General features: G+C 47.2%; 1 protein-coding gene across 2 annotated transcripts in view; it reads left to right on the top strand.

The window, feature by feature from the left end:
* Positions 1 to 23,880, top strand: part of GALNT1 (polypeptide N-acetylgalactosaminyltransferase 1) — a 684,180-nt gene that overhangs the window by 619,590 nt on the left and 40,710 nt on the right. For both annotated transcript variants that reach the window (XM_069219558.1, XM_069219557.1), the window contains one exon: positions 18,163 to 18,297. In XM_069219558.1, coding sequence (XP_069075659.1) covers positions 18,163 to 18,297 — 135 coding nt within the window. The remainder of the gene's footprint in view (positions 1 to 18,162; positions 18,298 to 23,880) is intronic.

The raw sequence follows: 23,880 nt of genomic DNA, 5'->3' as shown, positions 1-23,880 counted from the left end.
TTCCCTTAACCGGGCAGTAGCTTCTTGTTGAGAAAGCTTTCAAATTTCATTATAGACTGCATATAAGAAGAGCTTTCTGTGTTGTTTTCTGGGCCCTAACAGGCAATCCTGTAAGTCAGTGTTATTAGACAGGAGAATGAGGTGTTCTCTAACAGCATCTATTGAGGAACTCCTCAACCATTGGTGGCATAGTTTCCCTTCACTGTATGTTGTTAATATACCCACATGTTCAGATGACACATAGCTAGGGTCTGGCCTACTTGTTCTAAAAACCCGCGTGGAGTTTATAAAACGTTTGGCACCCATTGGTATCTATTGGCCACACTAACCACCCGCCAGGACGTGAAAGTGAAGCAGTAAACGTGCCATTCTGGACCCATTCATGGAGCTGATCTTCAGTTGCATTTATATACTTTTGCTACTTGTAAAATTTTGCAGGGACAGGAATACTGGGCAAATTCAATTCCTTAATTTTTGCTAAGCCTAAACAGCTTGCCTGTAGTACAGTTTCATTTAAAAATATCATTTGAACAGGTATCAGGCCTGCTCTAAATACCGCTTCCTTCCTCCTTATTTGCCAATTTTTTGTTCCCCACACACTTTTTAAGTCAATCGACTTTAGCCAATATTCATAGCCTACTATCGCCAACCGGGAAACCAAGGAATCCGAATAAATGAATTTATGGTATTTGAATGACCTCCGTGGGGCCGTAAATATCAAATGTGACTTTATCCCAAACAATCCCATCAGGAATTGGTATAGCGGAAATGTTCACGAAAGATAAGTCTCAGGCGACCTTGTGAGAAGAAAAATGGGGTTTTAGGATCTCATCCACCAATTCAACTGTCGACCTTCCGGGAAGGTAATGACCATGTATCGATAGAATGTTATGACACAGCCAATCCAAAGGAGGGAAGCTAATATAATCAAGGAAAGCCACAGATAGTTCCATGGGAAAATAAAGTAATTTGTTTTAAGCCAGTTTATCAGCTTACGTGTTTTTGGGATTTCAGATGTAGATGAGGCAAATGAGTCCGGGAAAGTGTCGTTGATGTCGCCGGAAGCAGTTCGTGCAAAAGCTGGAGCCGTATTTGTAGGAGGAGAATTGGTAGGGGTCTCCAGCGGTGGTTCACAGTAAATGGAGTTGTCAAATCGATCAGTAATGTCTGACGTTTGTTGTAACAGATGTGAGTGGAACAAATGCAAGATCATTTTCCACCCTCTCCAAGCTCAGTGAGGTTTCATCGTTGCTGCTCAAAACTTGTTGAGGGACATCTTGAACAGTAGTGAGAGGGGTTTGGGAACTACTGGCTGTTCCTCTTGGTTTGCTGTGTAGCATTGGCCGCATGGTGTAACTTGACATTGTTGATAGATACAAAGCGGTTTTCCTTAGCGCCAGGCAACGGTGGTAGAATGATAGTTCTGATACTGTGTATTCCCAGGGCTGGGACTGGTACACGATAAGAAGGTTCAACCTCCTTTTTCACAGCAACTTTTTCATATACTAGATCCCCGACCTTTGGAATCCGGCCGGTAGATGTTATTGGTACATCCTTAATTCCTGCTGAGGCAGCACTGGCAGAAGCGTTGTCATCACGGAACTGTTGTAATTCCTGCAAGACAGTGACATCTTCATTTATGTCATAAGGTGTTTCGGCTGCCTCGACACCAGAACCATCAAGAGCTGGAACATACATTTGAGTTCCAAACAGACACTTGTATGAAGTACGACCACCCCATCGACCTTCCAGGCAGATTAAGTGCTCTCTGGACTCCATACAAGTGATTAAGCCAACTATAACCCTTACCTAATACTCCGGCTGTTAAGGACTGCTTTAAATCACAGTTTCATCGCTCCACAACACTATTTCCCTCAGGATGAAATGGAGACGAGTAATGGAGTTGGACCCCTAACAAAGCCATGGCATCCCTGAATACCCTTGAGGCAAAAGCAGGGCCCTGGTCCGAGTGGAAAGCTGCAACCGCGTATGTATCGTTAAAGACTTGCAAATCTTTAATAACAGTCCGAGCTTCAGCAGAGCGTTTTTGCCACACCCATAGAAATCTGGAGCAAGAGTCAACAGCGACTAAAATGTATTTGTATGCACTGCCTGATGTTAGGGGACCACAATGGTCCAAGTACACACATTGTAAACGTTTGTTGGAAATTAGGAGGGGTGTCTACGGTGGGTGTTTGACAGTGTAACCCTTAATTTGTGGGCAGATGTCACAACAAAGGACGTACTGCTTGGTCTGTTTGTATAACGTGCTTGTAATAGTGATATTGTAGCTGCCACACCAGCATGGGCAGATGCAACCCCATCATGCGCTGCTTTAATCATCTCTGATCTTATGTCTTTATTGGGAATTACTCAAACTCCCACGCCTGGTATTTTTACTTGTGTCAAGGAAGCGTCCCATTCAGTGGTGATATTTAGCGGTAAATGCTTTTGGATAGGGTGTACCTTCAGCAGTGGCTTTCACAGCAGCTCATGTAATCTTCCGGTTTTGTTCCAGAACGAGTTAATGCAGCAACAGAATCCCTGGCTACTGCTGATTTGGCTGCTTCATCAGCCAGTGTATTTCCAGCAATGTGTATTCCAACACGCTGCTGTCCAGGTGTATGTACAACATGGACGCTTTGGCAGCGTTTCCTTCAGATCCACTACTTTCCTTACAGAAGTCTCTGTTTGATGGTGTTGCCTTTAGAACCTCTGAACTCATTCTGGTGCCAGTAATGCAGGTATTCATTGAAGGACTGGACACAATAGTACGAATCCCAGACAAGCAGTGTTAGCTGTGCAGGATCTGTGTGTTCCAGTGCCATCACCAGAACCCTAGGGTTTGCGTGAATGTATGCTGAGGACAACATTTATTATCCTCCATGTAGCCACTTACGACTGCCCAAGCAGTGGAGTATTGATGCTTTGTGCCTATTGCTGGTTGTGCTGAGCCATTGGTGTACATGACTCTGATATTTATCAATAGGCAGTGTAGCCAAGGACCCGGAGATGGCGCACGCCTGAACTTCTCGCTCCGGAGGGGCCGGCGAGAAAGTGCTTGAAATCGTGCCCTCTCCGGGCCTGCCGGGGTCCGAGCGGAGGGACTGGGCCGGAGGGAGTGGCCAAGAGGGCGCGGACCCTTCCGGCGACCACGGAGAGTGCCGGGGGGTGAAACCGGCCAGCTGTTGGGCTCGGGGCCTGGAGGCCTGAGAGCGCGGCCGAAGCCGCGGCCTCGTGCCGGGCCGAGGCCCGAAGCGGCGTGAGGGCAGACGGAGTGGAGAGGCGGGGGACCCCGGACGGGTCTCCCCGCAGCGGCGCGGGTTCCGGAGGGGGCCCGAGAGCCCAAGAGTGACCGCGTCTAATCGGGGCATGGCAGGGCAATGCCCCTAGAGGAGGTCGGCCCCAGATGAATACGGGGGCCGGCCTATGAACGAGGTTTGTGGGCGCGGGCGGAACTGCGGGCCGAGGCGGCACGAGGGCGATCGGCCCGAGGGCAGCGGGGGACGCCAAGGGAGTCCCCCCAGCTGCGGCGGGGTCGCCGGTTGGGGCCCGGTGGCCCAATAGTGGACACGCTTTGAGGCGCTGCTCTTAGACAAGAGCATGACCCCAGAGAAGAAGAGTGGGGACGACGAGTGGCCGATAGAGAGAGTAGGAGCAGCATGACACCGGGGTGACGGTGCGACCCGGGAGCTGGCCACGAGGCCGCTTGACTGGAGGTGGAGCTCGGGGCCCCGGCAAACTCCGAAGAAGTGAAATGATTAGAGGAAAGCGGACCCTGGTGAACCCCTGTAGACATCGGTGAGTTCGCAGTGCGACTGGTGGCCCCTTGGGGTAGGGTGCCAGAGAAGAGTGGCCCGGGACCGCGCCTGCCTGAGCCCCCTGGGGGCGGACTTGGAGCCCGAGGCGGGAGGATCCAACTGACAGGATCAAATCAACTGGGCAAGAGGAAGAGCCTGTGGAACCGGTGAGTGGCGGATCCCGCCCTGGGGGTGAGCGGAACGTGGAAGGACCAGTGGATGGACTTGTGGAATCCCTCGGGCGCCCTAGAGGGCCGGAGACCCCTAAACGAGTAGGGCAGGAAACAGTACAAGGGGGATTAGCCCCAGAGGGGTGAAACAGGGTGCCCAGAAATGTTATTGGTGCAATAAGGAAGCCAAGTGGGACGCAAAGCGGAGCCGCGAAGAGGGGAGACAGACGTGAGCCCACGATGTGCCAAAGGGCCAAGAACTGGAGAAGCTAGCGGCTAAACAGGAAAAGTCGGCGTATAGACCCCCGACGCCATGGCCCGAAGACAGCGGGTCTGGACGGAGCGCAGGGGCCCAGCTGAGGATCAACCAGGAACAAAAAAGGTGCCGCTTATGGTGAGTGGAAGTGACGCCCTGGAGTGGAACTATAAACATCATTGGGGCCACTGCTGGGGCCCCTAGGGCAAGGCCGGAAGCCAGTCTGATGTCCCCAAAGAGCCGCCGCAAGACCAGAACCATGGACACTGCGGCTCCGGCTGAGAGCGGGGGACCGGGCACGCAGGACCACATGCAGCTCAAAGTCCAGGATACTCTAGATAAAATACTCGGAGCGATTGAGGACACAAAAGCAACGCTGCAGCGGGAGATAAGCCAGGTCGCGGTTGAGGTGAGCCTGCTGAGAGCGGACCACCACAAATTGGTGGACAGAGTCAAAGAAACAGAAACTGCACTGGCGGACATTGCACCAAAACAGAAAGACTTGGCGGCCGAAGTGACCTCCCTGGTTGACAGAGTGACGCGCCTCGAAAAGAGAGCTGAAGACGCAGAAGGTAGGAACAGAAGGAGCAATGTACGCGTAGTGGGCCTCCCGGAGGGGGCCGAGGGGGCGAACATGGTTGAATTTCTGGAGAAGTGGTTCAGCACAACAGTGGCGCCCGGGCGCCTGACTCCTTTCTACACGCTGGAGCGGGCGCATCGAGTGCCGGCGAGACCCCTTGCTCCGGGCAGGCCCCCCCGGGCAGTGATAGCTAAATTGTTACACCACAGAGACAGGGACACCCTCCTGCAGAGGGCCAGGGAATCGGGCCCGTTCAAAGTAGCAAACGGGGAGGTGACACTATTCCCGGACTTCACCCTGGAGGTGCAAAATAAGCGAGCTTCATTTCTGACAGTCAAGAGAGCCCTAAGGGATGAAGGAATCCAGTACTCGCTACTCTACCCAGCCAGGTTAAGGGTAATGCTGGAAGGGAAGACAACGTTCCTCCAATCCCCTGAAGAGGCGTGGGAATGGCTGGAGTCACACAGTTCACGGGCGGGAGGGCCAGCAGGAGAGGGCGCGAATGGGGGCAGGGCTCACCGAGCTCCGAAGGGAAGGAAATCCAGAGACCGCAGACGACTGGCGCCTACGCAAACACAGAAGGAGAAAGGAAGGAAGGAAGCACTGGAAGCAGCAGCACGCATGGGTGGCGAGGCATCCCCCCAGGAAGGCTCTGGGGATGAAACGGATGACACGCTGGTGTCCTCTGCGGGAGACCTGGAATACTCAGCCCGGGCCCCGAAGGTAACCCCACAAACGGCTGATGAACTCGGCTAACATGGACCTGCGGTGGGCGCCGGAGATAGAGCGTGTCATGGGAACTAACGGCCCCTCCGGACTTGGCCACCCCCCCGAACCAGAATCTCGCCTATCCAAAAATGGCGAGTACTGCTGTTAAGAGACTAAACAAGTTGCACTGTTGCACAATTAGCTGGGCAACCTACAGGCTTAGAGGCGCCCTGGGGATCGGGAGTTGGGATACACAGTTAAAAGTTAATATGGCACAGTGGGTGGCAGAATTAGTTTGCGGCAAAGTCATGAATATGTGGAAATACAACTCTGAGGCTTGGGAGGGCCGGGGACAATGTTACCAGTCTGAAATCACAAAATGGCAGATTACAATCTCTTGACCTGGAACGTTAGGGGAATGGGTACACCAGCTAAAAGGCACAAAATACTCTCCTATTTAAAGAGAAGGGGTGTACAGGTGGCACTACTGCAGGAGACTCACCTGGCGCCTGGAGAGGGAGAGAAGCTAAGACGCAGGTGGAGGGGGCAGGTGTTTGCATCAGAATACTCAGCCTATGCAAGAGGTGTATTAATATGGATCAGAGCGGGGGTCCCATTCACAATGATTTCTTCTAACATAGACCGAGAGGGAAGATTCGTGATATTAGAGGGGAGGCTACACGGTATACCAATGGTCTTGAGTTGCATTTACGCCCCCAACCAAGACCAGGTACCCTTCATATCAGGCCTATCGAGACACCTCACACGCCAACACGCCGGAGAACTATTAGTGGGAGGTGATTTTAATGCAGTGATAGACACAAACATGGACAGATCCACCCCACCTCTACAAGGGGCAGCTACAATTAGAACAGCCAAAAGATTAGGCGAATGGTTGGACACGTGGGGGTTGTCGGATGTCTGGCGAGTGCATCACCCAACTACTAGGGATTACTCTTACTACTCGGGTCTTCACCGGGTGCACACTAGAATTGACAGGGTAGTTTGTACTGCAGGCCTGATGAATAACATGACACGCTCGGAATACTTAGCCCGCACCTTGTCTGACCACAATCCCTTGCTAATAACGATGAGGTTGTCAGAAGATAGACCCCCCATACCATCATGGAGACTGTCCCCCTCAGCACTTGAGGCCCTGCACTGTCACCTAGCAGAATATATTGAGATGAACAGTGGGTCCACCCCATCTAGGGCCTTGGAGTGGGAGGCACTCAAGGTGGTGACGAGGGGCTTCTGTTTGGGGCAGTCAGTGGGGGTGAGGCGCACGCTAGAAAAGGAACTGGAAGCCCTAGAGAAGGATATGCATGATGGGGAGTTGAGACATGGGAAGGCAGTCCAGGAGAATGGAGAATACAGCCGTGCCCGCAGAGAACACTCCCGTATTGAAGAGCAGCTCAGATGTCATGATAGGCAAAAATACATAGCATCCTTGCAGGCGGAGGAGGGCAGATCGGGAAGGCTGCTGGCATGGCTGGTCCGCCCAGGGGGGCAGGGTGAGCCGGTCACCTGTGTACTAGATAGGGAGGGATCGCGCAGAATCAGACCGGGCCCCATATATGACGCATTCAGGGAATACTACACGCAGTTGTACGGGAAACCCAGTGAGCTGCGGACGGAGGTCTTTGATAATTACTTACTACAAACTCCACTGCCTGCACTGAGTGCAGAGGAGAGAGACGGCTTGGGGGGTCCAGTGTCGGTAGAAGAAGTAAACGAAGCAATAGCACAGTTAGCACCTGGAAAGACTCCAGGAACAGACGGCCTCCCCATGGATTTTTATAAAAAATACAGATCACTGCTGGCTCCCCAACTGATGGAGATGTATGCGGAGGCACTGAAACAAGGAGAGCTACCGTGCACACTGCGGGAAGCCTTGGTGGTGCCTCTCCCCAAGACAAAAGACAGGGAAGCTTCGGTGGCGGACTTTAGGCCTTTATCAATGCTAAACAGCGACTTCAAAATTCTTAGCAAGATCATGGCTGCTCGGCTACTCCCCCTTATGACCAAGCTAGTGCACGCTGACCAGAACGGTTTTGTCCCCGGCCGTAATACCTCCCTGAACCTGAGACGGGTTTTTACGGTTCTGCACATGCCTAAGAACCTGAGGCCGACGGCGGGGGTCTTGCTCGCTGTGGACTTCGAGAAGGCCTTCGATTCTATCAGGTGGGACTACTTAAGAACTGTGATGCTTAAAATGGGGCTGGGGGAGAAATGGGTGGATCTGTTGTACTCCTCCCCACTAGCAAGAGTTAAGACCGGAAGGACAATTTCTAGTGCATACCCAGTATACCGGGGAACTAGGCAGGGCTGCCCCTTGTCCCCACTGCTGTTTGCTCTGGCAATTGAGCCTCTGGCCTCGCAGCTGCGATGTGAAGGCATGGGTAGGGGAATTGTGTGGGGTCCGGATGAGCATATTGTTTCTCTGTATGCTGATGATATACTTATCTACCTGAGAGACGGGACAAGTGGACTCACGTCGGCACTGGGGACACTGGAAGACTTCGGAGACATATCTGGTCTCCGACTTAACCGGAGGAAAACATTTGTGTTCCCGGTGCTGTCAGACGGCATGCGCCCTGATGCGTGCCCAGCGGATATAAACTGGGCCCCGCGGACTTTTAAATACCTGGGCATACAGATATTTCACGAATTGAACGACCTTAGAGACGGGAATATTGGCAGGACACTCGGATCCCTGCGCACCTCGGTGGGGTTCTGGAGATCATTGAAGCTAACAATAATGGCCAGAGTGGCGCTCTCAAAAATGATCATGCTTCCGCGCCTCCTTTACTACTTTGCTAACTTACCGCTACAGGTCCCCTCTGCATGGTTCCGAGAGCTGAATGCTCTGCTCAGAGAGCTGATATGGGATGAGGGTCGCAGGAGAACAGCACTTTCGACCATCTGTAGACCGACACACTTGGGGGGCTGGGTGCTCCTGACTTCGAGGCTTATTACTTGGCATCCCAGCTACAGTGGGTGGCCGGCTGGTTAGCGGGCAGGGGACGGCTGGACCTAGCTACCGCGCACGGAGTAATAGACACAGCTCGGATAGCAGCAAGTATGGTGGGCAGGAAGATTGCCCCCATAAGAGACAACATAATGTGCAATGTGGCGATGAAATGCTGGAAACGGTGCGAGAAAAGGACTGGGGTGGGACCGCCGTACTCCGCCGCTGGCGGCCGTCGCTCTGGACCCGGGAGTGGGGGAGCGAGGGGGGCTGGGATTGGGACCATGGACGAGAGCAGGGATAGTGACATGGGGGGGGGCTATTCAAGGAGGGGGTGCTGAAGAGCTTCGCTGATGTAGCGGGGGGGGGAGTGCCGCAAGGACAATTTTTACTCTTCAGGAGGTTGAGGCACACCCTGAAAGAGCATTGGGACACGATCAACGCGGAACCCACGATTCACAGGGTGTTGAACCTCCTGTTGACAGCAGGAGAGGAACCTCACTTGATTGCAAAAATATACCGGGCCCAAATAGAAGCAGCAGTGGACCCCCTGCATTCCCTAAGAGAAAAATGGGTAAAGACAATTGGGCGGGATCTGTCTGAATCCGAGTGGAACAGAGCACTAGCTTATCCCAGGATGATCTCGCGCAACACGAGGCTGAGATACATCCAATACAACTATCTACACAGAACATACCTCACTCCTCAACGGCTGCACCGCATATATGGGGGGGTGCCCAGGACATGCCCAAGATGTGGGGATGGTGAGGCCGACTTTGACCATATGGTGTGGGGATGCACGATACTCCAGAGGGGTTGGCACGCGATGATGGCAATCCTCACGGAGCTGTTCGAGATGGAGCTCAGGCCAACCCCTATCATGTGTCTATTGGGCCTTAGAACCAGCATCAAGTGGAGTAGGGTAGGGGTCCGTTTCCTTGACCTGTCCCTAGCCCTATATAAAAGACTGATTACGAAGGGTTGGAAGTCTCCCACTCACCCATCTCTGACAGAATGGAGAAGCGATGTCACAAGATGGTCCAGAGCTGAGCTGCAGGTCCTTAAGGCCGAAGAGGCCAGGGGGGTACGCCAGACTCCCATCGCCTCGGAGTGGGAAAACCTAGTGACAAACTGGGACGACCTAACGAAGAGACCAAAAGCACCTGAGGGGGTGGGATGAACTAATTGAAATGGCCAGCGGATAGGATCGTGGGGGAAGGTCACCGTAACTATGACAGGAGGAATACTAGGCGCCCCTCCGAGCCAGACGCGGAGAGTGAGAGAGCGGGGGGACAGGACACAATAACTAAAATGATAGAGGACGGAGGGGTGCGAAGCACAGGCCAACCCAACATAACAAGTAATGCCCTGACAATTGCCCCATTAAGAAATTAAGCAGATCCACCCACTTAAGCCAATAAGTTTATTCAAAGTTTGAAGTTGAGTTAAGTCTGTTATTAGGTCACAATATCCAAGAGGTAACAAGGGGTTCTGAAAGTACTGACAACATAAAAGCGATCTGATTTAGAATTGGAAATACTGATGTATAAGTATTATATTATAATATCATTGAAATGTACAAGTAATTGTAACACGCATCGCAAGCAAAGTATAACAGAGTTGCGGCTCAGTGAGCAGAAATGTACCATAAGAACAAAATGTTACAGTAAACAGACCTACATATGTAAAACAGCAAACAGTTAATAAAAATATATTTGAAAAAAAATCAATAGGCAGTGTATTTGCTGGAACTGGATATTCTAGTTCATATTGCAAAAATTCTTGAGTTTGTTACTTTGGGTCAAAAATGTAGTCAACATCAGTGGCTGTCAGAGACGTTGTCCATTGGATCCAACGTGGATGTAATGCTTTAGCGTTTGGAACGCTGGCTTTGGCAACAGCCTCAAGGGCTGGGATTGGAAATATGACAACAATGTGTTTCCCCTGGGCCAGTAATCTTTCTTTATTGACAGCCATCTGAACAGCAGTGAGAATTTTCTCAGTGTTAGCAAAGTGTTGTTCTGCTGCTGTATACAAATGTGATTTGTATGCTATCAGGACCGTCTCACCCTTATTGAAAGTTACATACGTGAAACCAATGGTACCAGCAATTACTCTGATGACCAGATGTTTTTTGTTGTCCCTTGTGTGTAGGTGTTGTGTTGCAAGCATGTCTGTTTGCAAAGCTCTGAGAATGCGTGTGTGTTTGACTGTCCAAAATTTACTGGAAAAGTCAGGACGTATTAAGTCATATAATGGTTTTATACGTGATGCATAATCTGGAATGTAAGTTTTTCCAAAACTTAGGCAACCCAATAGTGATTGGAGTTTTTAATGGTATTCAAGGTTGTACCTGCATGCATTTTTCTAAGAAATGTGGTGCTAGGCTCTTTCCTTCACTTGATAATTCATATCCCAGAAACAGGACACTAAGGAAGGCTATTTTTTTATATTTTTTATTGAATTTATAGCCAAATTCGGCAAATCACACAGCATGCAGGATACCCGTCTTAGATGTTGCAGTAATTCATCATCTGTGAGATAAATGTCATCTACATAGGACAATGCTTCAGGGTCAATGTTGTGCAATATTGAAGTCACACGAGCCACGAACAGTCCTGGACTATTTTTGTACCCCCGGGGTAAACAACAGATTTTTTTCTGGGAGCTTAGTGTGCTGAAACTTGTTGGGTCCCGACTCTCAGGTGCTATTTTTGGCAGAAGAAACCATTGGAAATATCCAGTGTTTTTTTTTTTCTGTATTTTTTACGCACTGTTGTTCATGAGTGCTGTGCTGTGTGACTTTTGTATAGCGTATCTGCGTGTATGACTCTTTAGATGTCTGTAGTCTAAGACTATTCTATACGAATGGTCTGGTTTAGCTACTGGGAATAAGGGATTATTCATTGGGGAGACGCAAGGTTTGATGATGCCCTGGTTCTCCAGTTGTGTGAGGCTTTCCCTCACGGGTGCTTTAGCATCATGTTTTATTGGATATTGGCGTTGAGGTTGATTTTTAATTGAAATTACATGATAGACGGAATCTTTATCCCACCCTACGTGGTTGCGATATAACGCGAGTGCCTGTGCCAATGCCCAGTCGATGGCATAGGATTCTGCGAGCTCATTGGAATAAGGGGTGAGAAAGAAGGGTTGACAACATCTTTCCCCTATGGGCAAGTATGGATAAATTCAGGTGGCCAATACCTTTCGGCCAGTAGAATATCATATATGTTTAAGACGCGGTCCCAAAAATTTGCATCTATTGTGCGTTCAGTATCTCCTTCTAACTGTAACTTTACTTTGTACACCCTGTCGGGCGTGGAGACATGCATGTCCGCAGTTTCAACCTGTAAAAAGTAATCAGTTGCTTTCACCTACAGATGCTCTTGAAGATTCTGGCAAACTATTGTGACCTCTGCCGCGCTGTCTGGCAGTGCTAGTGCTCACTTCTTTATCTTCAGTAGAGCCCTCTTCTTGAGTGGCATGTCGAACTGAAACTTCTGACACTTTTTTCTTTTTGAATTGGGGTTTTTGTTGGGGAAGTTTCTCTTCTTTTTTTAACAGAAACTTCTGTAGAGCGTTGTGATTCCGGTCTCTGTCACGTACTCAGTTCTTCGCTCTGACCGCCCACCTCTCTCACTGCCTTTTTTGCGGTGAGTCCTGAAAGAAACGGGATTGGTGTGTATCATTATACTGATATCTGTCAGGTATTTTTATATTATCTCTTTCTGAGATTATATCTATTTTGTGTGGTCTCCGTATGCAGAGCTTCTCCCCTTTCTTTTTTAGGTGTGTGTTTGTGTCTAATCCCAGCATTTCTTAGTACCCGCAGGAGCTTGCTTGGTAAAACTTTTATTAGATTTACCCTGAAATTGTGGTTTTGTAGATCTGGCCCGCAGACTATCTCGACCAATGCTAGAGTAGGTCTCTGCTATAATCTTTGGCAGGTCACGTTCTTGATCCTGTGGAGGAACGTCCCGGAGCTGCATGTGTACTGCTAGTGCAGCTGCTTCCTCTTTAAGGTTACCCAATATGATTGAGGATACTGTGGCAAAATTGCCCATTAGTTGCATCCCCAAATCCAGGGCCGGGGCAGCCCGTATTCATCTTGAATTTGTTTTAACACTTCTGGTAAATTGGAGAGTGTTGGTATACCATGTGCAGTAGTATAGAGCGTGGCAAATATCGTGCCCCAAGTATTGCAGTTATCTACTGTTGACACCATCCCAAATGGCAAGCACACAGTTAATATTCTAGGCTTATCCTGAGGTACTGTATGGGGAAATATTGCTTCCAGTGTGTTTATTTTTTTAGCTAACCAAAACGGAATCTCTTCTCGTTTGGCAGGTACTTTACTCATGATCGAATGTACAGTCCAGGATTAATGCCTTGCGTTACTGCATGTGATTGCGCTGGAGCAGCACGTGCTGGGTTTGTGTTTGATGTTTGTATTACAAACTGTACTAATCGTCTGTAAATGGCCGTAAGCTCAGCATATAAGCTACGGACTTCAGCTACTGTTAGGTTCGCTGCAGCAGGGTGAGGTGTATATGTGGACAATAAAGGCCAGGTAGGACCATCATTACTTAGAGGACCTAACCTAACAAGTATAATTGTATGGGGCAGGGCACCATCAAGCCAATTATGTTCTTGATGAGATAGAGGTATTTCTAGATATTCACATGCTCTTTATTGTGCAGGTACATTTGCAGGTGTATAGTGATGAATTGTATTTGTGTTCCCATCAGCTGCTGGAAATGTGACCCAAGAATAGAAAATTTCAGTTCTATGGGCTGGATGAGCCTCAACAACAAATGTAACTGGACCCCAGTGGGCTGTTAGGCCATGTGTCAATAAATGTGCAGTAAGTGGTGGTTGCATGTTAACTACAATTGCTACCTGTTGGTGGTTTGCCATGATGAATGGTAATTTTGTTCAGAGATAAGCACACCAAATGGGGATTATCCTTTTAGGGTTCAAGCTGGAACAACCTACAGCGTTAGTTAGGTACTCCCTACCTAGCCGAGGAGAAAAATCCTCAATACCACGGACCTCTCCGTATTTAGTACTGTGGTGTCTTTGTATGTAGTGAGACAGAGATACTCAGGAGTACCCGAAAATTAGAGCCTGACCAAACGTTGGCGGCGCTGTGTTGCGTAGGCTCTCATTATTCTAATGAGACTACTGGATTTGCGTGGCAGAATCACTTGCACGGTGGGGGACTGAGTCTGAACCCACTACAGGTGACACCTGTTGGCCTAATCGGGGTATTGCTCCGGCTAACTGGCAGTGCCTCACCTCCACTCAAGAGTAGGGATGATTGGGCAACCGAGCACATAACACAACTGACTCCTCAGGGAAATCGTGGTCACTCAGATCTCATCCGTTTCTCTCAGTTACATTAGTTTCACATATAGAAGGACAATCAGAGGTAGAATATAGTTCGATAAGGTTTATTGAACTAACTGCATCTTACTAAAGCATGTACTGCAATAACTAGGACGATGAAGGATGACAGGATTAAAATTGTGACAAGGAGAGTGAAGCATAAAAATAATGCTACCATATTGTCACTAAAGTCATTAAAATAGCTCCTACCTAGGCTATGTTAGAGCACAGCATGTTCCCCTTGGAAGACATAATCCCTCATACCTGAGCAAGAGGCCTGTATTCTACATAAGCAGCTGCAGCGAAGCAATCGGCGTACAATCATGGTCATCTGGCTGGAATCTCCCTCTAACGTAAATGAGTCAAAGTACTGTTTTTATAATAAAACTGCCAATGTTCCAAGAAAGGATCCCCAGGTAAGAGTGCGTATGTTTCTATGAATACTTGAGACAAAGCGTTACTGCGTTTGCAGGCAACCTAACTTACTGCAGGCTTGAGAAAAGCACAGAGTGAAAGAAATGTCTTGTTTAAGAACGCAGTGCTGGCCTAAGCAAAGAACAGCTTGATAGAGAAAATAAAACAAGACCGCAAATGTGGCTATTGTTAAAAATAATAAGCTGAATAAAATATATCTAGGTTAAAGTGCACCTCGGCAGGCCTAGTTTGCTAAAATAACGTGTGTAAAGCTATAACTAAAATGGCTACACAAGTCTGATGCTTTGTAATGTTGAAATTCTTAAAACTGTGAAATCAGCAAATATCAAAATCTCGCAGATTCCTCCTTGACGTGCTCTTTCCACACTTGGGTGGCTTGAACTCAATTCATAACAGGGCCTGACAACATATTTAACTCTTTTGTACACCAATATACATCAAAATTAACATTTTGAAAAAATGGACACTTACATCAGCTCTCTGAAATAACCCCCTTCACTCCCCTATGACACCTAAGAGCCCCAGAGAGTCCTAAATCTCTGCAGAAAGTCCCTCATACCTTCCACTGCCTAACCATACCCCTCCCCCTCCATTTCCTCACCTATCCCTGTCCATTTATTGTTTTCATTGTCTTCCACCTCTGTTTCCCCTCCTATCTGTACTATGTTTTTTGAGGGACAGTTTTGTGACCAGGAGTGGGGGGGCATAAAGGGCCACTCCCAACTCAAGATTTAAATTGATCCACTATAATTTTATTAATTGGGTTCATCTTATTGCATGCCATTTACCAGGAAAGGGCATCTATCTGCCTCCGCTGTTTAGTTGATGGAGCAGACTTTCTGCATTTTCTGTGGTGTTGCTCCGAGCTGGACACATACTGCAGACCATAGTAGATCAGTTGAATGTAGCTACGGAGTGGGGGAAGGGGGTCCCTAAGGATCCCAGGCAATGCCTTTTGGGGCAGGTACCAACACCTGAGAAGAAGAGCCTTAGTAGGAAGTGTCTTTTGTTGGGGTTGGTCCTTACTAAATGCAGAGTGGCTCTATGTTGGCTGTCTCCTACCCCACTGGAGGTACAAGAATGGGTGAGAGATGACTGAATGAGAAGCGGCTGAAGAAAGCTGAATGGGTAAATGCAGGAAGGAGAGAGAGAGAACAAATTAGCTGATGGCTTGCAGGTTTGGGCTGCAAGGCTCGCAGACTTGCCAGCCCCTTCCTAGACCTGCCAACAGGTACAATTGTATCAAATGGTTCACAGCATAAGGGAGGGGGGTGGTATGAGGTTTTGGTCAGGTGCACTTCTGAATACTCGGGAGCTAACACTAGTGTAACACCTGACGTGGACTAGTCATTCTGGAAATATGAACTCTCCTAATCCATTCAATTTCACTATGGGCTCTGCGCCATGATTTGTCTTACGCAACTGTTTGGATTGAGCAAAAGGGCCCGGGGGTAGTGGGTTCTAGGGTGTGGCTGCTGCATAACAATTTGGTTTGTACCATTTTTTTTTTTTTAAATGCCAATAAAAATGAATACTAAAAAAACATGTATCTAAACGTATGATATAAAACAAATATTGTATAGGATATAACCAAGCGTTACATGCTTGCAAACTCGCCTTCTTTCTGTATTTTTCTTTTTGGTTTATTTCTGCGTTGAAGTCTCCACCAACAATGTCTAAAATTAAAACAATGTTGCAGTCGACTTGATATTGAAAATATATCTGCAACGATGTTGCTGCTGGGGATTGAATCACACTTCGTAAAAACTGAAATTCAGCAAGACAAGCCTCCTTCATGTTGCAGTGATCTTTTGTAGGTGTTTGAGGATTTCTCTCAATTATAAACTTTATCTCTAACCGTGAAATGGACATTGTGATTACAATGACCTATTAATTTAATTACACTTGATGTTACCTAGATCGGATTAAAAAATACTGTAACTTGAAGATTCCTTTAATAGTTTTCTTCCCATTTACTTAATTTCAGAAACGTGTATACCCAGAAGGTGTGTTTGAAGTGGCTGTTTCAGAATAAACATAGATTGCCACTTTGGGAGGGACTGTTCTTGCTGGGGAAGTTGATTTGCTTTTAGTTAATTACTTTCAGTAGTGGCTCAGTGATCTGAAAAAGAATTCAAGTTCTCCACTCATAACTTTAGTTTCTCTTTATCGTACTTCGAAGCATGGGATGAAGACTTGTGAGTAAAGCATGTCTACCTCTTGACTGAAACGGGGCCTCATGGAGCAGCCAGAATTCATGTGGGGCTAAGGGGTAAAAGGCTGTTAGTTTCAGGGTCCAACCAATTTTACAAATGTTGACAGCGCTAATAGTTCTGATGGTTGTAACACATGCTCTTGGCATTGTCAATACTTGTTTTTGTACAGGACCGCAAGCTCCAACAGAAGCATCTGAATAAATGGATGATATAAAAAAGGGCTGCTTTCTTTTCTGTAATATCCATTTTCAGATGCTATCGTCATTGCTCATTCCACAGTGCTTCCGGACCGCTTGCTGACTCATTATAAAGATGGCAGCCATCTAGGAACAGTAAAACAATAATAGAGTATGTAAAATACGGTTTCAAATTGGCCATTAAGTTTTTAACTGGTTACTGAGCAACACAGCAAGCGCTTTTGTCAGTGCACATTCTCCGTTACTGCTGGGATACTTGCAGACTCTAAAATAGATCATGTGTCCCCTGTGAAGTCTAAAGAACTCCCCTGAAAAGAGAATAAAAATAATGGTAATCCCCAAAAACGCCTGATCCAAGATATCTGACAATTTCCCAAGCCAATGGTTGAAGGTTCTAAGGCAAAAAATACGCTGGCTAAAGACCCAAACCCCTAAAACTAGGACTAGAATGCAACATGATGCAAGTGCATACCCATCAAATCTAAAAATTAAGTTTTTAAAAATTGAATTTGCGTGATTATTAAAACTTTAGTCTTTCTTGCACACTTTTTCTGAATCATTTTACTGTATTCACTTCCTCTAGTCGTATCACTGTTTAGAATAAGTGTTCATTTGTGTAAAGCACACTACACACAGAAAGCTCTCCCACAATAGGCATACTTCAGCCAAGGTCAAGTCCGGTTTCAGGTCTGTTCGTTCGTAGCCTCCTGTTTAGCCACCAGGTCTTAATTGCTATTCTTTCTTTCTCTCTCGCTCTCTATCTATCCTCCCCCTCACTCCCAGCCTCAAACTTTCCTCTTGACTTTTTCCTACTCTTGCCACCTCTTCTTGTGCTTTCTTCCATCTCCGTTGTCTTCATCTTCGTTCATTCTATACTCACCTCCTGTTATCTTCTTACAACTTCACTCGTTTGTCTCATTGCACTTTTATGAATTTCACATTCAGTTGTACAGTGCAGGAGAAAATGTGTTATACGGTGCTGCTGGCTAAGGTTGAACGATAGTTGCCATGAGACAGACCCATGCAACAGAAGTTCTGGTCGCCACAGTAGTGTCTTTGACTAGGGTTAAAAAAAGACATAAAACATCATAAGCAACTGTTACACAGATCAGCAAATATGTTATTATTTTCCTTGGATACTTAAGCAAAATTGTAGGCACATTCAACAGTTTTTAAAGTTTGTGTGCTGGGAAATTTCGCTTCATAAAGCTGTTCGATGGTCTTGTATCAAAACTGCATCTGCAGGTGCAGAGCTGGAAAAACTACTCAAAATATGCTAGCACAGCAACATTGGGTACGATTGAGACAAGTGACTGGAACATCTTACTTGAACTTTCCATCCTATTGCTTGTTGAATTTGATCAAAGCACTTTGTCCTCTCCTATTCCAGTTGAATGCGCTGCTACAGTATTGGTCATATTGTATGTTTTATTTTTAGGTGTTTTCGTATACTGCCAACAAGGAAATTCGGACAGATGATCTGTGCTTGGATGTCTCCAAACTTAATGGTCCGGTTACAATGCTCAAGTGTCACCACCTCAAAGGCAATCAGCTCTGGGAGTATGATCAGGTGGTAAGTCTTCACGATGAGAGGATCACCAGGGTTTTGATTATACATCATTGGGGGGAGAGTTAATTTTCTTTTTAGAAAATGCTGTTAATGCCGTCCTTCAGGTGTATGGTTAAACTGGTCTTGTTAATAAAGGCTTATAAGGGAGGAAGTATTTCACAGAGATGTCGATAGTATTGCAGGGCAAAACATCACAAATAGGTATTGATATCTGCATAGGTGGTGTTAGTGTGGTATATTGCCAAGACAAGCAATGCAGGTTTCAGTTGCTCAGCCAAACCTGCATGTCTGCTCAACTGTCAATAACATTAATTGGCCCTTTAAAATTAATTAGTACTTCAATCAGTTCCAGGAGGGTTGCTAGGTTTTCATTAGCTGTCCCTACAGTTTTGCTTCCCTGGCCCCAGGCATTCCTTCTTTCTCCTATGCATTCTCTTTCTTTTTCTCTGCCTGGAAATTCAAGCCAAGACAGAATAATTTCCAAAGATTCAAAAACCTACAGGAAAGTTCAATCAAATTACATTATTGATTTATAAAAGAAGACGGCTGCTGTTTTAAACAAAGTACTCTTGGATCCAAGGCTTGTAGCTTTGCTCCATAAAGAGCTGGAAGAATTGTCTTCCCTTTAAATGCAATGCGATCAATAACAGATCTACTGAACAACAGCCAAATAGCTGAATGAGGCTTCACAGACTATTTATTGTAGTCAGTTTTAATACATACAGAAGCTACATGGGTAGCCGAACTCCAGTTTGCTGAGGTCAATCCCAAAAAAATTCAAATTCTACTTTTTAAAGTTTTTGTTGAAAACCACAAAGTGGATTTATTTCTCCTGCAGTCAAAATTCATGTTTGCTTTTTCTGTTTTGATATGGAGCTTATTTAAGCTACAGTATTTAAAAAAGCACACACTTTTTTGCGAGCAGCATAAAAAGAGAGAATGGTTGCCCCCACCTTGAGTGAAAATGGCTCCGTTTCAGTCACCATCTAAGGGAGATCAGCCAAGTACAACACCAAAAGAGCAATGGCCGGTACATGTCCCGATTTTATACATACTTAATCAGAATTTCATCGAGTAAGTCTTGAAATAAAATTAAATGCCACTTGCGATCAGTTATAAGCATGATGCCTCTGTATGACCCAAAAAGGCCCAGTTCACTATTCAGTACTGAAGTGTGTGTGTCACGGTTTTTCCCGGTCATCACGTAGTTAAAACACTGACCTAACGCCCATGTATTACTATCACAAATACCCTGCCACTTCAATGGACATACAAACAGTGGCTAACAAAGTAAGGAAGTGATTGACCGTCAGAAGATTTTCATGATAAACTCACTGTTCCTAAGGAACAATAGCAATTTTAAGAACCCATGCGGTCAAACCTTTAGGCATCAGATTAGCATATACTTTGGCTATGGTCTCAGGAAAGGAGGTTAAATTATATTTTAAGTGGATTGTCGCTGCTCTGTTTCTTAAGCAAAGCATTGATTACCTCACCTTTAAATGAATCTGAATAACACCAGTGCACCTAACCCATCTAAAGTAGGAGCATAAGACTGATGTCCACCTATGCCCTTTTGTACATGTTACCACTAAAGTATTATTATCTGTACCTCCTGCCCTGGTTAGTTTAATTCACTAGATTACATCTGATGTTAACTTCACATTTAATAAGTCCATTAGAATGGGATCAACCACTTCTGCTTTTCCTGTAGTTTCATTACTTCCACATCATGCTGGAAATTTACTAAGGTGGCAAAAATAGTTTTCCGCAGAGGATTCTGTGCAACAACTTTGACGATTTCTTGTTGTAAGCATTTCTCTCACATTACAAATGTTGAAGTTTCTTAAATGGGGGATAGCACCTATTTCTTTTGTGTTTTGTTAGGGAATTGAGTTCCAAAACTGAAAAACCCCTTAAGAAGGTAACTTTTGCAAATTGAGGTGGAACAGCGAGTGTGTTGTGTGCACTTTTCTGTTAGATATCCATCTAAATGTCATCTTTTACTTGCTAGTGTCTTAACCATTGGAGACCCTTTCGCCCTTAATGTCTGTGAGGTTCAACTAAACCTCTACAGATTGAATAAGAACCCCTTTATACCCACCTGCATTTAAAGTAATCAAGTGAACAGGAACACAGTTTAATCGATTTTTGACAAATGTATGTTTTGTATACCTCAGTTCATTGAGAGAAATTCTTTAATTTCTGCCCACTACCTGGTGCAAACTGTAATCCAGGCTATCTGATAGGACTGTTCTAGCTGCAGATTCCATACCTGTGAATTCTCCTCAGGGGTCAAACTGAATCTGGAAGATCTTTCATGAACAATACTCCTGCATGCTGGTAGGTGGAGTTGATCAGCTTCGCTTCCATTGTCTGCGCCGAAAATGATATCTCGGTTCCTATATAGAATCCACTCAGGTGCACCAACTTACTTTTTTCTTTCCACGCCAGCCAGCACTGATCCGAGAGAAGAGCTACCCCTCCTTTGTTTTTTGACTGGCCTTTTCTGATTTTTTGTCAAACATTTTTTGAGGTATTACCTCCTGGTGTGTAGAGATGTGGTCACATAAAAAGGATTTAAGCCCTGCGGATCTTCTCATCAGGGGATGTTGGTGATGGATCTGCACCAAGCCTGTTTGTGTTGTGTGGGGAACGACCATGACCCAAAGTTGTGCTCCAAGTGCAGGGCCATGCATCAGAAGGTTTTGAGGGAGCAGTCCCTAAAGCTTATGGTGGCTTCGACTTCCCTTCAACTGCTGGCTGATGCGATGAGGGAGCATTGTCATTCTAGTCCTCGTTCTTTGGAACCTGTGCCTGGGCTGCCTCCATGCCTCCCCAAATTTCCAGGAGCCGGAGTGATCCCTGCCCAATTAAAAGAATTTTCAGGCCATGCGCCTCATTTTTGGGCGGTCGGACCCTGTTGGTGCACTTTTGTGCCCCACGGGGTGGTAGAGGGCCCCAGCTTTGCCTCCTACATCAGATTCTGAGCCCTGTTCTGCTGGCTGGGCCTCAGGTAAAACTGGGAGGGGTTGCTGGACCCTTTAGAATACCAGCCTAATGAGGAGGAACTGGATGGGCATGAGGTCTTGGGTGAAGCCAGTAGACTGGACATATCTCCATATACTGATCAGCTTTCTCCCCCTACCATGGCTATGGAGGAATGAGCCTCTTAAGCAGTAGTGTTGAGGGCAGCTGAGGTCCTGGACCTTCAACTACCCTCATTGGCAGCCAAGACTATTCTCTTGACAGTTAGTAGAACTGGGAGCTTTCACATCTGAACCCCTACTGCAGTTCAGTGATGCCCTCAAGGACATCCTTTTGGGTACCTGGTCCAGACCCCGCACAAGAGCTCCTGTGAATAGGATGATTGCCTGCTGCCATTGCCCTGCACCTGGGTGTTCACCCTTCCTCACGTAACACCCCACGCCCCACCGCTGAGATCTTGGTGATCCAAGTCTCAACTTTCCACTGTACGTTCCCTACTGCTCCCCTATATGAAATCCAAGAGGCTGGACTAATTTGGGAAGATGGTTTCTTCCGCCGCCCTGGCTCTGTGGTCTGTGTACACTGCCTGCCTTTTGGGCCGTTATTCTCACACTCTGTGGGACATGGTTGGCGCAGGTGCTGCCCCAGGTCCCGGAGAAGTCCCAGGCTGTACTCTTTCAGGCTGTTGCAGAAAAGAGGGGCACAGCAAAGTTCACAATTCGTTGCAGACTGGCATGACCGGCTTGCTAGGCAGAAGGGTTTCAACAACAATGGCCCTGATGCACCAGGCCTTGCTGAGAACATCTGGGTTTCCCTTGTGGACATGCCTTTTGTTGCCACCAGTCTTTTTGGAGATGGGCAGATTCGGCAATCAAACACTTCAAGGATTCTCAGGCTACTGCCACGTCCTTGGATCCCCTCAGCAGCCCCTTGCCCCCCCAGACCCACCCAATCTGCCTTTTGCTCCTTTCATGGCTTTGGAAGGTGCTTACATCCGTGCCAATTCCCATCCAGCCACCTTGCCACGCATACCGGCCAGCCTCTGCATAGATGAGGGTGCAGGACTCAAGGACTTCGTGGGCTAGGTGGCCCCCAGATTGATCTGTCCACCACCCACTGTTGGATTTGCAGGACACTTATTTCCACATTCCCACCCTGCCTGCCCACAGATGTTATCTGCAGCTTACCGTAGCTCACAAGCACTTCCAGTTCACCATGCTTCCCTTTGGCCTTACCGGTGCACCTCAGGTGTTAATCAAGGTGATGCCGTGGTTGCAGCTCATCTGCGGCGATCAGGTGTGTCAGTCTTCTCATATCTCAACGACTGTCTGTTAATGGTGGGCTCACCTCGGGCTGTCATCTCTCACCTCCAGACTGTGGCAAACATCCTGCTTATGCTGGGGTTCACTATAAATTTACAAAAGTCACACATAACTCCCCATCAAATGCTCCTTTTCATCAGAACTGTTCTGGTCACAGTGCAATTTCTGGCTTATCCTCCACAGTGGCGAGTCCAGGATATTCAGGTTACGATACCAGTGCTTCGGCCTCTATCCTGGATTTCTGTGAGTCTGATTGAGGCTGTTGGGACTCATAGCCTCCTGCATCCTGCTAGTGACACATGACAGATGGCATATGAGGGCTCTGTAATGGAGTCTAAAGTTCCAGTGGGTGCAGCAACAGTGGAGTCTCTGACATGGTCCAGATCTCAGAAGGAACTTGCAAAGATCTGCAGTGGTGGATAAAGACTCTCGATTGGGTCAGAGGCAGACCCCTCTCCCTTCTCCTACCAGATCTGACAGTAGAGACAGATGTGTCACTCCTTTGATGGGGCAGCCATCTGGGGGAGGTTAAGGTCAGATGAATTTGGTCTCTGGCCAAAGCGGAACTCCACATCAACATGCTGGAGCTGTGAGTAATCTGACTGGCATTGAAAGTCTTTCTACCCTCGATCGAGGGAAGGCTGGTGCAGGTTTGCACAGGTTTTGCCATGTGGTACTGCAACAAACAGGGCACATTGGGGTCATGAACCGTTTGTCAAGAGGCTCTTCACCTCTGGATATGGCTAGAACAGCAGGGCATATCCCTGTGGGTCAACATCTGGCAGGCTCTCTGAACACCAGAGCAGACAAACTCAGCTGAAAATGCTTAGCGGTTCACAAATGGCATTTCCACCCGGAAGAAGCACAAGGTCTCTTTCAGCAGTGGGGAGAGCCTTGTTTAGATCTGTCCACCTCTGCTGAGAATGCGCAATGTCAGCAGTTTTGCGCACTGGAGTTTCCGAGGCAGCTCTCGCTCAGAGCTGCGTTTCATATCGAGTGGAATTCAGGCCTCCTGTATGCCTTTCCATCCATTCCACTCCTGCCCAGAGTTCTTAAGAAGATAAGAAATGACCAGGCCCAAGTGATCCTTGTGGCTCCTGACTGGGCACGGAGAGTCTGGCATCCTGAGATGCTGAGCATGTCCATCGATCCTCCAAACAGGCTGCCCCTTCGGGAAGATCTTTTGTCGCAGCAGCAGAGAAGCGTTCTTCACCTGAACATGTCCACTCTCCACCTTCTTGCGTGGAGTTTGAGCAGCGGCAGGTGACAGCTTTTG

This window comes from Pleurodeles waltl, chromosome 2_2, assembly GCF_031143425.1.
Source record: "Pleurodeles waltl isolate 20211129_DDA chromosome 2_2, aPleWal1.hap1.20221129, whole genome shotgun sequence".
NCBI classification, from domain to species: Eukaryota; Metazoa; Chordata; class Amphibia; order Caudata; family Salamandridae; genus Pleurodeles; species Pleurodeles waltl.
Note: the sequence above shows the minus strand (reverse complement) of the source record. Positions and strands in the feature narration are given on the sequence as shown.